The following is a 13,260-nucleotide window of genomic DNA, read 5'->3' as shown; positions in this document are numbered from 1 at the left end:
GGTCCAGGAAGATCCCACATGCCGTGGAGCAACTAAGCCTGTGCGCCACAACTACTGAGCTCACATGCTGCAACTACTGAAGCCCTCACGCCTAGAGCCCGTGCTCCGCAACAAGAGAAGCCGCAACAATGAGAAGCCCGAGCACCACAAGGAAAAGTAGCCCCCGCTCATCGCAACTAGAGAAAGCCGGTGCACAGCAACAAAGACCCAACACAGCAAATAAATAAATAAATACATACATACATACATACATACATACATACATACATACATACATACATACATACATACATACATAAATAAGCAAGCAAGCAAGCATTTGGAGGATCAGTGTAACTCAGTTAACCAATATTTTCCATATGACTAATGCATACTGTAATAAAATCATGAGTAGGTAGAATATCCATTCAAAGTCCAAATCATACCAGTGGATTTTAATGTAACTGTACAAAAAATTCATTGATATGGTTTCAGATTCCACACTGCTGCTAACCTTTTTTAAAATTATTATTTATTTATTTATTATTTTTTAAACATCTTTATTGGAGTATAATTGCTTGACAATGGTGTGTTAGTTTCTGCTTTATAACAAAGTGAATCAGTTATACATATACATATGTTCCCATATCTCTTCCTTCTTGTGTCTCCCTCCCTTGCACCCTCCCTATCCCACCCCTCTAGGTGGTCACAAACCACCGAGCTGATCTCCCTGTGCTATGCGGCTGCTTCCCACTAGCTATCTACCTTACGTTTGGTAGTGTATATATGTCCATGCCACTCTCTCACTTTGTCACAGCTTACCCTTCCCCCTCCCCATATCCTCAAGTCCATTCTGTAGTAGGTCTGTGTCTTTATTCCTGTCTTGCCCCTAGGTTCTTCATGACTTTTTTTTTTTTCTTAGATTCCATATATATGTATTAACATATGGTATTTGTTTTTCTCCTTCTGACTTACTTCACTCTGTATGACAGACTCTAGGTCTATCCACCTCACTACAAATAACTCAATTTCGTTTCTTTTTATGGCTGAGTAATATTCCATTGTATATATGTGCCATATCTTCCTTATGCATTCATCTGTTGATGGACACTTAGGTTGCTTCCATGTCCTGGCTATTGTAAATAGAGCTGCAGTGAACATTTTGGTACATGACTCTTTTTGAATTATGGTTTTCTCAGGGTATATGCCCAGTAGTGGGATTGCTGGGTCATATGGTAATTCTATTTGTAGTTTTTTTTTTTTTTTTTTTTTTTTCGCGGTACGCGGGCCTCTCACTGTTGTGGCCTCTCCCATTGCGGAGCAAAGGCTCTGGACGCACAGGCTCAGCGGCCATGGCTCACGGGCCCAGCCGCCCCGCGGCATGTGGGATCTTCCCGCACCGGGGCACAAACCCGTGTCCCCTGCATCGGCAGGCAGACTCTCAACCACTGCACCACCAGGAAAGCCCTCTAAAAGCTCTTTAACAGAATATGAGTTCTATAATTTAGTTGCTCTATTGCTTTATATATTTTTGAGACTTGATCCGTTAAGGACTGTGATTTTAGAGTGTTAGATGTGAGAATGTTAGAATCTATGACTATCTTTGTATTTGTAATCCTTCTCCTTCCATATCCTGCCATTCTTTGCTTTGTGTGCTGTAATGCTATTATTTAATGGATAAAGTTTATGACCTTTACATCTGTTTTGTGGATCATGCATGTGATTATGATAAGTGATCCTTTTGGTCCCACTTAATAATTTTTTTGCCTTGAATTCAACTGTGCCGACATTAATATTGCAAACCTTACTCTTTATTTCCCCTTGGGCTCTTTTTGCCTATTCTTTTATTTGTGATTTTTTATTGAGTCTCTCTGTTGCAAATTGATTCTTTACTCTTCTATTTAACAGAAATCAATCTTGCTAAGTAGTGTAAGATACAGGTTTAACTGACATTTTTCCTCCAGTTACTGTTCCCGTCTATATTACACAATCAAGTCTTTTTTGTTTACATAATCAAGAAAAATAACTTTAACAGCCTTTGCTCTTTTGTGTCCCAACAGCTCCAGATGTCTGTGGATCCTCAAGATGTCGGTCTTACTCTTGGCCCTGGGCATTGTGTTATTTATGTTCATAAGTGGATACCTTTATACTCAGTCCAGTAACCACAAACCACAGCTCCCTCACCCTACTCTGGCTGCCGGGGTGCTGAAGCTTCTACCTGAGGAACGTGTCAGGAGCCTCTTTACCTATGATGGAATCTGGTGAGTTAGCAAGTTATTCCACCTTGGTCTGACCTTTCCTTCCTGTGTCTCACAGTGTCCTGTTGTGCCCACTTTACAGCCAGTTCCCTACCTTCCTGCACCTGTGTTGATTGCGAACGTGATTCCAAACCACAGAACCAGGAAAGGGCTTGGTCTGCAGGGCACGGACTCTGTTCCCAGTGAAGTCCCTTACGATTTTGGAGGGCCTGTTTAACCCAAACTACAGGAAAGATGTTGCCTTTCTGTCCCTCTGGCCTCCTCTTCTGGTCGGGGGTGCTGAGATGCCACTGACATTCCTGCGACTCTCAAGTTTAAAGAAGCTTGGGGAATTCCCTGGCTGTCCAGTGGTTAGGACTCTGAGCTTACACTGCCGGGACTGGGCTAGATTGCTGGTCGGGGAACTAAGATCACACAAGCCGCACAGTGTGGCAGAAGTTTGGTGCAGGAGATGACTGAAGAGAAGGGGCCATTTTTTTTTTTTTTGGATTATAAAATTTATTTTTTATTATTTTATTGGAGTCTAGTTGATTTACAATGTTGTGTTAGTTTCAGGTGTACAGCAAAGTGATTCAGTTATATACAGAATATTGTGGTAGAGTTCCCTGTGCTATACAGTAGGTCCTTGTTGGTTATCTCTTTTATCTATAGTAGTGTGTCTATGTTAATCCCAAGCTCCTAATTTATCCCTCCCCACCACGTTTCCCCTTTGGTGGCCATAATGTTGGTTTTGAGAGGGGGGCCTTCTTGCCCTTTCCCCTTCCTTCCCCTCCCTGTGTCTTTGGGAACAGCCACTGCTGGCATTCTAGAGTCTCAACCCAACCCAGATGGTGGCTATGGGAAAGGAGAGTCTGAGGGGAGCAACACACTGGGTTAGGCTTCAGGCCCCGCCTTACCCACCAGCCCACCCACCCAATCCGTGATCTTAGTCCTCATCTTGTTTTAGGCTCTTCCCGAAAAACCAGTGCAAATGTGAAGCCTCGGAACGTCAGGGAAGCTATAACTTTGAGGATGCCTATGGCCAGAGTGACCTCCCTGCGGTGAAACTGAGGAGACAGGCTGAATTTGAACACTTTCAGAGGAGGTAATGCAGACTCTGAGGGCTCTTGGGCCCGGAGGTGGAACAGAAGCTCTCCTACTGTCTCCGGAGGGTGTGGGTCCAGGGAGAGAAGGAAGGCACTCCCACTCTGTCAGGGTCCCTGGAAGGAACTATTAGGAGTAAACCAAGTAAGGAGAACTGAGGAAATAGTCCTTCAATACAGATTTCTAAAACTCCGGAATTCCCTGGAGGTCTAGTGTTAGTACTTGGCGCTTTCATTGCCCGGGCCCTGCGTTTGATCCCTGGCTGGGGAACTAAGAGCCTGCAAGCCATGCTGCATGGCAAAAACAAAACAAAACAAAACACAAAACCCACCACACTTGACACGTCTCAAGCATTGCATAATAGAGAAAGAGCAAAGGAGTGAAGAGACTTTGAAACATCAGTGCGGTGTTGGTGGCAGTCTTCACGCACCCAGGCCATCAGAGCACGTACCTTTAGAGTCTCACCATGTTGCACTCTCTTATTCATTTATATGTTAAGAATGTACTGTCCCTCTGCTATGTGCAAAGCCCGGAGTTAAACCTTCCGGGTGTATCGGCCAGGATTGTCAGTTGAAAAGAGCAGGGATGGATTGTGTCTGGCTCATATCAAGAGGGAATTTGTAGGAAGGATGTTGGCACTTCCCCTAAATCCATAGGTGGTAGGATGACCAGGCTGGGAAGTCAAGAACCAGGGGAGCACGGAATGGCTGAGCAGGTCTTTTCCCATTTTTTCCCCTCCTAGCAATCATTTACGAGTTTCAGTGGAAAGCGTGCTGTACTAAGTAATAACATTGTGATTAAGGACTTGAACTCTGGAACAGGCTGGATGGCAAGTTCCTGAGCATCATGGTACTTCAGTGTCTTCATATGAAAAACTGTAACAGAGATACCTCCTTCATAGGTTTATTGTAAGGAACATTGTGTTAACATACAAAAGGCTAGTAACTCATAAAGGGCCTGACATATAGAAGCACTGCAGAAATATTACCTACTGTCATTGTTGTGGTTTATTATTAACGTTATCATTCTTATAGTTCTTCACAGGCAATACATAATACATTAAGAGGGACTTTCCTGGTGGTCCAGTGGTTAAGACTCCACGCTTCCACTGCAGGGGTTGCAAGTTCGATCCCTGATTGGGGAACTAAGATCCGCATACTGTGCAGTGCGGCCAAAAAAAAAAAAAAGAGAGAGAAAAGAAATACATAAATCACCTAAATAGTAGATTGTTGTAAGTGCTATGTGGAGAGGTAAATTAAAATATCGTGGGGCTTCCCTGGTGGCGCAGTGGTTGAGAGTCCTGCCTGCCGATGCAGGGGACACGGGTTCGTGCCCCGGTCCGGGAAGATCCCACATGCCACGGAGCGGCTGGGCCCGTGAGCCATGGCCGCTGAGCCTGCGTGTCCGGAGCCTGTGCTCCGCAACGGGAGAAGCCGCAACAGTGAGAGGCCCGCGTACCGCAAAAAAAAAAAAAAAAAAAAAAAATTGTGGTTGATGGCATAAAATTTAATGGTACAATGAAAGAAGGTGACCTTGAACTCTGATTTGTATATCAAGCAGGAGTCTCCCACAATCCTCCATCCCAGAAGAGCATCCTAGAAGGAAGAGTTAACACAGGGCCCAAAGCCAGAGTGGGCCTTTCTTTTTTTTTTTTTTTTTCTTTTTTTTTTTTTTTGCGGTGTGCGGGCCTCTCACTGTTGTGGCCTCTCCCGTTGCGGAGCACAGGCTCCGGACGCGCAGGCCCAGCGGCCATGGCTCACGGGCCCAGCCGCTCCGCGGCATATGGGATCCTCCCAGACCGGGGCACGAACCCGCATCCCCTGCATCGGCAGGCGGACTCTCAACCACTGCGCCACCAGGGAGGCCCCAGAGTGGGCCTTTCTTGATGGCTGCATGACACGAAAGCAGGCCATAGCCGTTGCCGCCTAGTGCATCAGCTGGAGGCTGGCAGTATGAGTCCAGAGGGGCCAGTGGTGACGGCCCTGGTAAGCCAGCAGGAGGAGTGTGCATTTTGCTTTCTGGGTGACGCAAAGAATTGAACAGTTTTAAAAAGAGGCAAATTATTCTATGAGATACTTTCATATATAAAATATCACTCTGGCTTTTCTATGGAGGATAACCTGGGGGGAAGGCAAGGGAAGGCAGGGAGACCTGTTGAGGAGCTGTTGGGGGGAAGGTAAACTTTCCTTCTGCTGCCGCGACGGACGTTGTCTGTGCCTCTTTGATGAACGGTCCCTAGGCCACTGCCTTACTGCTCAGTTGACTGAGCCTAAGTCTTGAATTAAAGAAGGGAAAGGGGCAGTCAGGCCCCTCCAGGTTTGGTTGTGGGAATCAGTCACTACCCCAGACTCCATACAAATGCAAGACTCCCCAGAAGAGGGAACAGCAGCAGGTGGGAGCGTTGGAGATCAGGAAGCCAGTGCAGTGTGCCGGTGATCCTGGCGGGGGTGTGAGCCCTGGCTCCTTGTGGCTGTGCAAGGAACGTGGGGCTCAGTGGCTAACAGTGCTGCCAGGGAACAGACTGGCTGCCTCCTCCACGTCTCAGCTAGGTGACCCTGGGCAAGCAGCTTAACCTCCTCTGTACTGTGGGGATGATAATAGTCCCTCGGGTTGACGTTTAGTAAGTTGATCCAAGGAAGGCCTTTATAGCCTCATTGAAGTTATAGGATAGTAGAGGAGGTAAGAAAAATATATAGATAGACAGATGATACGATAAGCTCTTACACCAAGCAGAACCTTTGCCCCGGCCATGTGCCCCTGTAACACCGTCTGCCTGCTTCCTGCCAGGATGGTTCCCACCGTTTGCCTCCTGGTCTCCCTTTGCCACTGTCTGTGAGGTCCCTGTGCTCGGGGACTTGAGGTGCTTGGCACAGAGCAGGGCTAACAGGCGTCTGTAGAATAAGTGGATGGTGGGAGGGGAAACACGGGAGCACGTTTATGAGGGAACATGGCTCTGTCTGTATCCTGGGTGGCACCGGGCTGCAGAGGGAGAGAAGTCACGGCCGTCCCCAGCAGGGAGTGCCTCAGGTGTGCACCTGGCAGGAGGTGCACGGTGGGGGAAGGGAGAGCAGGGAGGGAGCTTTGGAGAGATTGGAGCAAGTGGGCTGGGAGGCAGGGAGGGATAAGAGGAGGTACTAGCTGGGAGTGGGGACTGGTCTGGAGGGAGCTGGGCAGAAGGAATTACAAGAAGGAACAGATTCCAAACTGGGAAGTCCGAAGACGGGCCATGTTCACACTTGACCCCTCCTTCACCTGTTGGAAATGCCCAACTCTCTTGGGATTATACCTGGCAATCCGGGTATGAACAAAAACAGAGTCCAGTAATGATAATTGACATGAATTGGGTCTCAGGCCATTAAGGAAGTAGCTGGGCGGGGAGACTCAGGGCACTGAGCAAGGCACTGAGGTACAAGGGTACAAGGTACAAAGATCAATCTGATCTAGACAACATCTCTCAATAAGTTTACAGTATAATATTACAGTATATAAAATTACAGTATAATAGAGACCTCCCCCCCGGGGTCAAGTGGCCACTCTCCCCATCACAGCCTCCCTTCGCCACCATCATCACAGAGCACATGGGCAGTCTGTGGCCCAGGGAGTGTTTTCAGCAAATTGCATGGAACTCAAGAGTTCAATGCCAAGCTCAATGTTATAATAGCAGTCAGAGGGAGGGATGTGGTAGGTTTTAAGAGGGAGAGCAGCATCTAGCTCTGAGAATTGAAAAAGGAACATTCAAGAAAAAGGTGACATTCAGAGCTGGCCTGACCTCTGTTACTGAACAGATGACTTTGTATTCTAGCTTTTGGAGTCTGGCTCTGGGTTCTCACCCTTCCAGGAAAGGGACTTTATTGATCTCTTTGTCCTCAGTTTAGCACTGTGCCGGGCAAGTCAAGAAATGAATGAATAAGAGGCATGGGGTGATGTGTGACTCTGGACAGAGCTCTGGGTGTGATTCACTTCCTGAGGGAAGAGGGGCAGTTTGGAGGATAAAGCTTCAGGCATTAAAAAGGAATGAAGTAGATCCCGCTGCACCTTTAGAAGGTGAAGTAAATCTGCACCTTTCTGCATCAAGGTGCAGAAAGTTTGTACAGTGTATTAGTTTGTGTTTTTAGAAGAGGGGTGGACATTTGTGTGGTTGCGTGCGTGTGTAGAGGTGTGTTTATGTATGTTGGGGGGAGAAGTATGAACAGTGGTGTAAATGTTTAACAATGGGCTTTAGATAGTGGCTTGTAGTGTTTGCCAATTTCTGTGGTTTAATAATCACACTGTGGCTGATTTCAAGCTACAGACAAGATATCACTGAATTCCAGTTATAAAATATCTCCACCATACAGATACAATAGATGAAAATAAGCTCGAGAGCAGAATAATAGGAAAATGTAGTAAAATAATTTGGAAGTGGAGAATTTTGAGTATTTGTTACCTGTGTTCCCATTGTACTTAATTTTAAATGTATATAATTTAATTTTTATTACTGGCTGTGTTTAAAAGCTGGCTTTCAAAGTTCCTGAAAATCCAACAATTGACTCTCCTGTATCAGTACAACCAGATCTCACACACCACTATTATACATGAGTATCAATGGCTGTGTCCCTTGGTGGCAGGCAAGTGAGTAAGCAAGCCCCTTTCACACACAGTGTCCAAGCTTTCCAGGGGACAGCGGGCTGGGCCAAGTCATTGAGGCACCTGCTTTCAATGGCTGATACGCTGGCTACCAATTTAGGGGTATCCAAGAGGCCCGGCTCTGGGAAATTTTTCTGCTAGTCAGTCCCCCATGCTCAGGAAGGAAGATCCTGCTTGGGGCTAATGGTGTCTTTCTCCTCACCTCAGTCCTTCAAGGGCTCAAGATCTTCACATTTTCCCCTGCGGTCTGAGGGACGCCCCCCCCCCACCCCAGTTGTAATTACACTCTGGGTAAACTACACTCAGATGCACAGACTCCATCTGCCGGCTCACTCTGTTCTTTTGCACACCGCTGACGGTCCAGTGGCTTCTTGCTGGTATGGGCCAGGTCTGGAACTTGTGGGATGGGTAGGACTCAGACCTGGGTTTTTATCTGGCAATACAGGTGTAAGCCAAGCTATCAGAGCTTGGGTACCGCATCCCAGTAGGTATCAGCTGAGCGGGACCAGACAGCTCTCAGGCCAGGAGGCTGGACACCGACACTCTCGGAGCCTAACAATGTCCCTGCCCAGATCCTCCTAGCGCTGTTCTTAGCAAAACGCATCAGTCAACAGGATTGTTTCCACATTCTCTTTCACACACTCTTCCCCTGTTTCATTTGGCATCTTCAGGCTAGAAACCTGCCTATCTCAGCTCAGCAAGTACAAACTTGATTGGCCCAGATCAGTGGCTCCCAAAAGATTTTCTGTCCCAGCACACTTGGGGGAACTTCTTGGTAACAGCAAGTAGAGATTCTTCTGGGGGTGATGGGGGGCCTGGGTAGTAAAAGGGATGTTATTCCACACTAATTTTTATACTGTTACACACAGATGAACACACATAATCACACACATATTTATGTGTTTATATATATATCCATATAAACGTATACTACTGGCGTTTATGTGTATATATATATTTTTATATATAAATTTATTTAGTTAGTTTTTGGCTGCGTTGGGTCTTTGTTGCTGCACGCGGGCTTTCTCTGGTTGCGGCGAGCGGGGGCTACTCTTCGCTGCGGTGCGCGGGCATCTCACTGCCATGGCTTTTCTTGTAGCAGAGCACGGGCTCTAGGCTCACGAGCTTCAGTAGTTGCAGCACGCAGGCTCAGTAGTTGTGGCGCATGGGCTTAGTTGCTCTGAGCCATGTGGGATCTTCCCGGACCAGGGCTCGAACCCACGTCCCCTGCATTGGCAGGCGGATTCTTACCGCTGCGCCACCAGGGAAGTACCTTGTGTGTATATTTTTTAATGTAATTGGTACCATAAGAACAAATGACTCTGAAATTTGCTTTCATTCAATGATTTTTTTCGTTTTATTATATTTTTTAAATATTTATTTATTTATTTATTGGATTGCACCGGGTCTTAGTTGCGGCAGGTGGGCTCCTTAGTTGTAGCATGTGAACTCTAGTTGTGGCATGCATGTGGGATCTAGTTCCCTGACCAGGGATCAAACCCAGGCCCCCTGCATTGGGAGCGCGGAGTCTTAACCACGGTGCCACCAGGGAAGTCCCTTTTTTTTTTCCATTTTAAACAAGAAGTTTATTTAAACAACAAGATGTTTGACTTGAAGAGAAAAACTATCCAGGATGCATTTCTTTTCGAGGAATTTATACCTCCTTAAATACAGATTGCTTTACCTGTAACAGCTACGTGCAAGAGGGTTATAAAATTGTCCTTGGTTTTACAAAGATCAATGAAAAACACTAAAATTCTCCAATAGAACAAGGTATGCAAGGATTTTTTTAAATAAATTTATTTATTTTATTTATTTATTTTTGGCTGCATTGGGTCTTCCGTTGCTGTGCGCTGGCTTTCTCTAGTTGCGGCGAGCGGGGGCTACTCTTCGTTGTTGTGCGAGGACTTTTCATTGCAATGGCCTCTCTTGCTGTGGAGCACAGGCTCTAGGCACGCAGGCTTCAGTAGTTGTGGCACATGGGCTTCAGTAGTTGTGGCTCACGGGCTCAAGAGCGCAGGCTCAGTAGTTGTGGCACACGGGCCCAGCTACTCCGCGGCATGTGGGATCCTCCCAGACCAGGGCTCAAACCTGTGTCCCCTGCATTGGCAGGCAGATCCTTAACCACTGCGCCACCAGGGAAGCCCTGCAAGGATTTTTTTATCTTGGTATTCTTGTGTTAAACAGTGAGAGCAAAATAACTTACTGAATATGAAGACAAGAGCCGAGTGAGCTGTTGCTAATGGAGCAGGGGGTATTTTCTCATAACCAGTGTTCCCCCATCCCATCTCCATTTGATGCCAATCAAAACATACCACTGGCTATTTAGTTTTTAAAAATGCAACACGTGAGAATTCCCTGGCAGTCCAGTGGTTAAAACCCCAAGTTTCCACTTCCATGGCCCGGGTTCCATCCCTGGTAGGAGCGCTGTGCAGCCAGAAAGCAAGCAAGCAGTATGTTTGTGCACATACACTTGTCACACACACCAGGAATGGGGAAGGGGAAAATGAAAGAACAGAGAAAACGATACTGTAGTTGTTAAGATGTGGTGGAACCAAATTGTGGTCTTCTGAGAATGTCTCCTTGGTCTGGAGGAACAAAGTAGCAGGTTCTCTTTTTAGTGGATACCTCCTGTCTGCTGCTGGGACACATCAGTGGTATCTCCAGCCTCCATTTCCAACTGTGTGGGTGTGTCTTTCTCATTGATTGGCTGCCCATCAAATCGGAATCGGATCTGCCTCATGGACAAACCCTGCTGGTCACACAGGCTTCCGTCCGCTTGCTAAGTGGTGTGTGCCTCTTCATCTGAAACTGCGCGGCGGAATCATCCTACCCCGCCGCCTTCAAATCACGTGATAACCATTCTCAGTCTTGACTCCTTCCTTGGGCTTTTTGTCCGTCATCCGAGCGCCGGAGTCTCCTCAGCTGCCATTTCACAAAAGAGGTACCAGGTCTGCACCAAATGAGCACTCAAGCAACACCAAGAGCCTCAATGATATATTTTTAAGAGCGTTCGATACATCCAGCACATTCCTTTTAATTGCTATACAGCTATGAATATGAATGCAATGAATTTTATTAAGCCATTCCCCTATTGAAAGATATTCAGATTTTTGCAAATTTTTCATTATTATATTTACATAATTTATACTAATATTACATTATACTTACATTCTTTCTTTCATTTATTAAGATGTGTGTAAGGATGTTCACTTCAGGCAATGCTGAAACAAACCTCCTTATGCATGTCCTACTGTTGACAACCACAAGTTTCTCCCCTTACCTAGCATCTGAATTGCTCAATCGTAGGATATGCTTATTTCTGCTTTTAATAAATATGGCCAGATTGCCTTCAAGAGGACCCATATTACTTCACACTTTCATGAAGAGTCGGTAAGTGTAGTACCTTATTTACATACTCCACCTAATCAACACTTGCTATCATACAATTTTAAAACTTCAAGGAAAAGGTATCATTGTTTTTTTCATTGTTTTTAAAGTTGCATTTCCCTGATTAATATTGCAGCTGAGTTTGTTTCATGTATTTATTAGCCATTTGTATTTCCTCTTCTGTTAATTGCCTATTTCTGTACCTTTTTCCATTTTAAAATTTTGTCCTTTTCATGTTCCCATAAATACTTCAGTAGTCTAATCTTTCTTCCAGGTAATCTAAATGATTTCCATGGTTAAACGGATCCCTGAAGCCTACTTATCAACCGTATTACCTTAGTCCCTCAAACAGTCAGTATCACTGGATTGTGTTATGCCTTTGACTGAAGGTTGTTACAACAACAAAGCCATCTGGAAATGGTCATGTGTTTGCTGTAAAAATATTGAGACAACATCCACTCCTAGATAAAGTTTTTTTTTTTTTTTTTTTTGCGGTTCGCAGGCCTCTCACTGTTATGGCTTCTCCCGTTGCGGAGCACAGGCTCCGGACGCGCAGGCTCAGCGGCCATGGCTCACGGGCCCAGCCGCTCCGCGGCATGTGGGATCTTCCCGGACCGGGGCACGAACCCGTGTCCACTGCATCGGCAGGCGGACTCTCAACCACTGCACCACCAGGGAAGCCCCTAGATAAAGTTTTATATATTTTATTTGTTCAGGGACAAGATAAGTTTTACCACTGTTCAGGAGTTGGTCTGCTTTGCCCTTTGTCCAGTGTATTGGTTATCAATTACTTTGTACCTTGGCTACCAGGAAGTTCAGATGTGTCTTTGGTGTTTAGCAGCTGCTGCTGGGTTGGCCGATATGGTCTGATTATTTTGTTTCTTCTTTTTTGTTGGTTGTGGTTTTGATTTTGAATGTGCTTTGTTGTAATCTGCTTCAATTCCTTTGTGGAATTAGCGGCTGGAGGGAGGGGCAGGAATAAAGGAGGAGAGAAAATGGAGGGCAGATGGGGCCAGTCTACTTTCAGTTTCTCACCATTGGCAGCACAAAGCTCTGGGTACAAACATCACTTTAAGAACTAACTAGGGACAGGCGTCAAAGCAGCTGCCAATGGTTTTGTTTCTCTGCAGAGAAGGGCTGCCTCGCCCACCGCCCCTGCTGGCTCAGCCCAACCTGCCCTTTGGGTACCCTGTCCATGGGGTGGAAGTGATGCCCCTGCACACGGTTCCCATCCCAGGTAGGTACATCTCCATTCAGAAAAGACCTGAGCAACTTTCTTATTCCTTCTTAAGCAAAAGAAGGAAGCAGAAGGGAACAGTCATTCATTGGGTACCTGCTGTGTACCCAGCACACTGAGGCTGGACATGGTTTCATTTAATGAAATGAAACCATTTCATTAGTCTCACCCTTTCCACCACTGGGAATCGCCCTGAGTAGCTGTGACCTCCCTGGGTATCCGAGATAACAGAGAAGAGGACAGACATCTATGTGCATTGAGGAATCTTGGGACATAATTGGCTTTTTGGTGGCCTCCAGCATCATGGGAGCAGGCAAAGCATGAGCCCATCTCCAGGGAGTGCATATGGCAAAGGATATTTATGCCAGTTAAAACTCCCCTCTACGAGGGAATTTTACACACTCTTTTAGTTCAGCATCACATCCCTGTGAGGTAAATATTATTTTGCCAACTTCACAGAGTTATCTAAGGCCACATAAGAAGAATATGTCTGAATTAGAGCTTGAATTGATCATAAGAACAGAGATAGATTCTAAAATAAAATCATTTGGGATGAATTGCTAGTGTTTTTGAATAGTCATTTAAAAAATGATTTGCCACTTTGGGTAGTTCTTTTTTTTATTATGGTAAAACATACATAACATAAAATTTACCATTTTAACCATTTTTAAGTATCTAGTTCTGTGG

At 45.7% G+C, this 13,260-nt stretch overlaps 1 protein-coding gene and 1 pseudogene across 1 annotated transcript in view; one reads left to right on the top strand and one right to left on the bottom strand.

The window, feature by feature from the left end:
• B4GALNT2 (beta-1,4-N-acetyl-galactosaminyltransferase 2) overlaps nt 1-13,260 on the top strand; it is a 38,806-nt gene that overhangs the window by 8,239 nt on the left and 17,307 nt on the right. The window contains exons 2-4 of the mRNA XM_060081631.1: nt 2,040-2,240; nt 3,184-3,321; nt 12,467-12,573. Of these exons, the coding sequence (XP_059937614.1) occupies nt 2,040-2,240; nt 3,184-3,321; nt 12,467-12,573 (446 nt within the window). The remainder of the gene's footprint in view (nt 1-2,039; nt 2,241-3,183; nt 3,322-12,466; nt 12,574-13,260) is intronic.
• Nucleotides 10,564-10,899, bottom strand: LOC132478473 (small ubiquitin-related modifier 2-like; annotated as a pseudogene).

This window comes from Mesoplodon densirostris, chromosome 18, assembly GCF_025265405.1.
Source record: "Mesoplodon densirostris isolate mMesDen1 chromosome 18, mMesDen1 primary haplotype, whole genome shotgun sequence".
Lineage (NCBI taxonomy): Eukaryota > Metazoa > Chordata > Mammalia > Artiodactyla > Ziphiidae > Mesoplodon > Mesoplodon densirostris.
The sequence above is the reverse complement of the archived record's forward strand: the minus strand, read 5'-3'. Positions and strand labels throughout refer to the sequence as shown.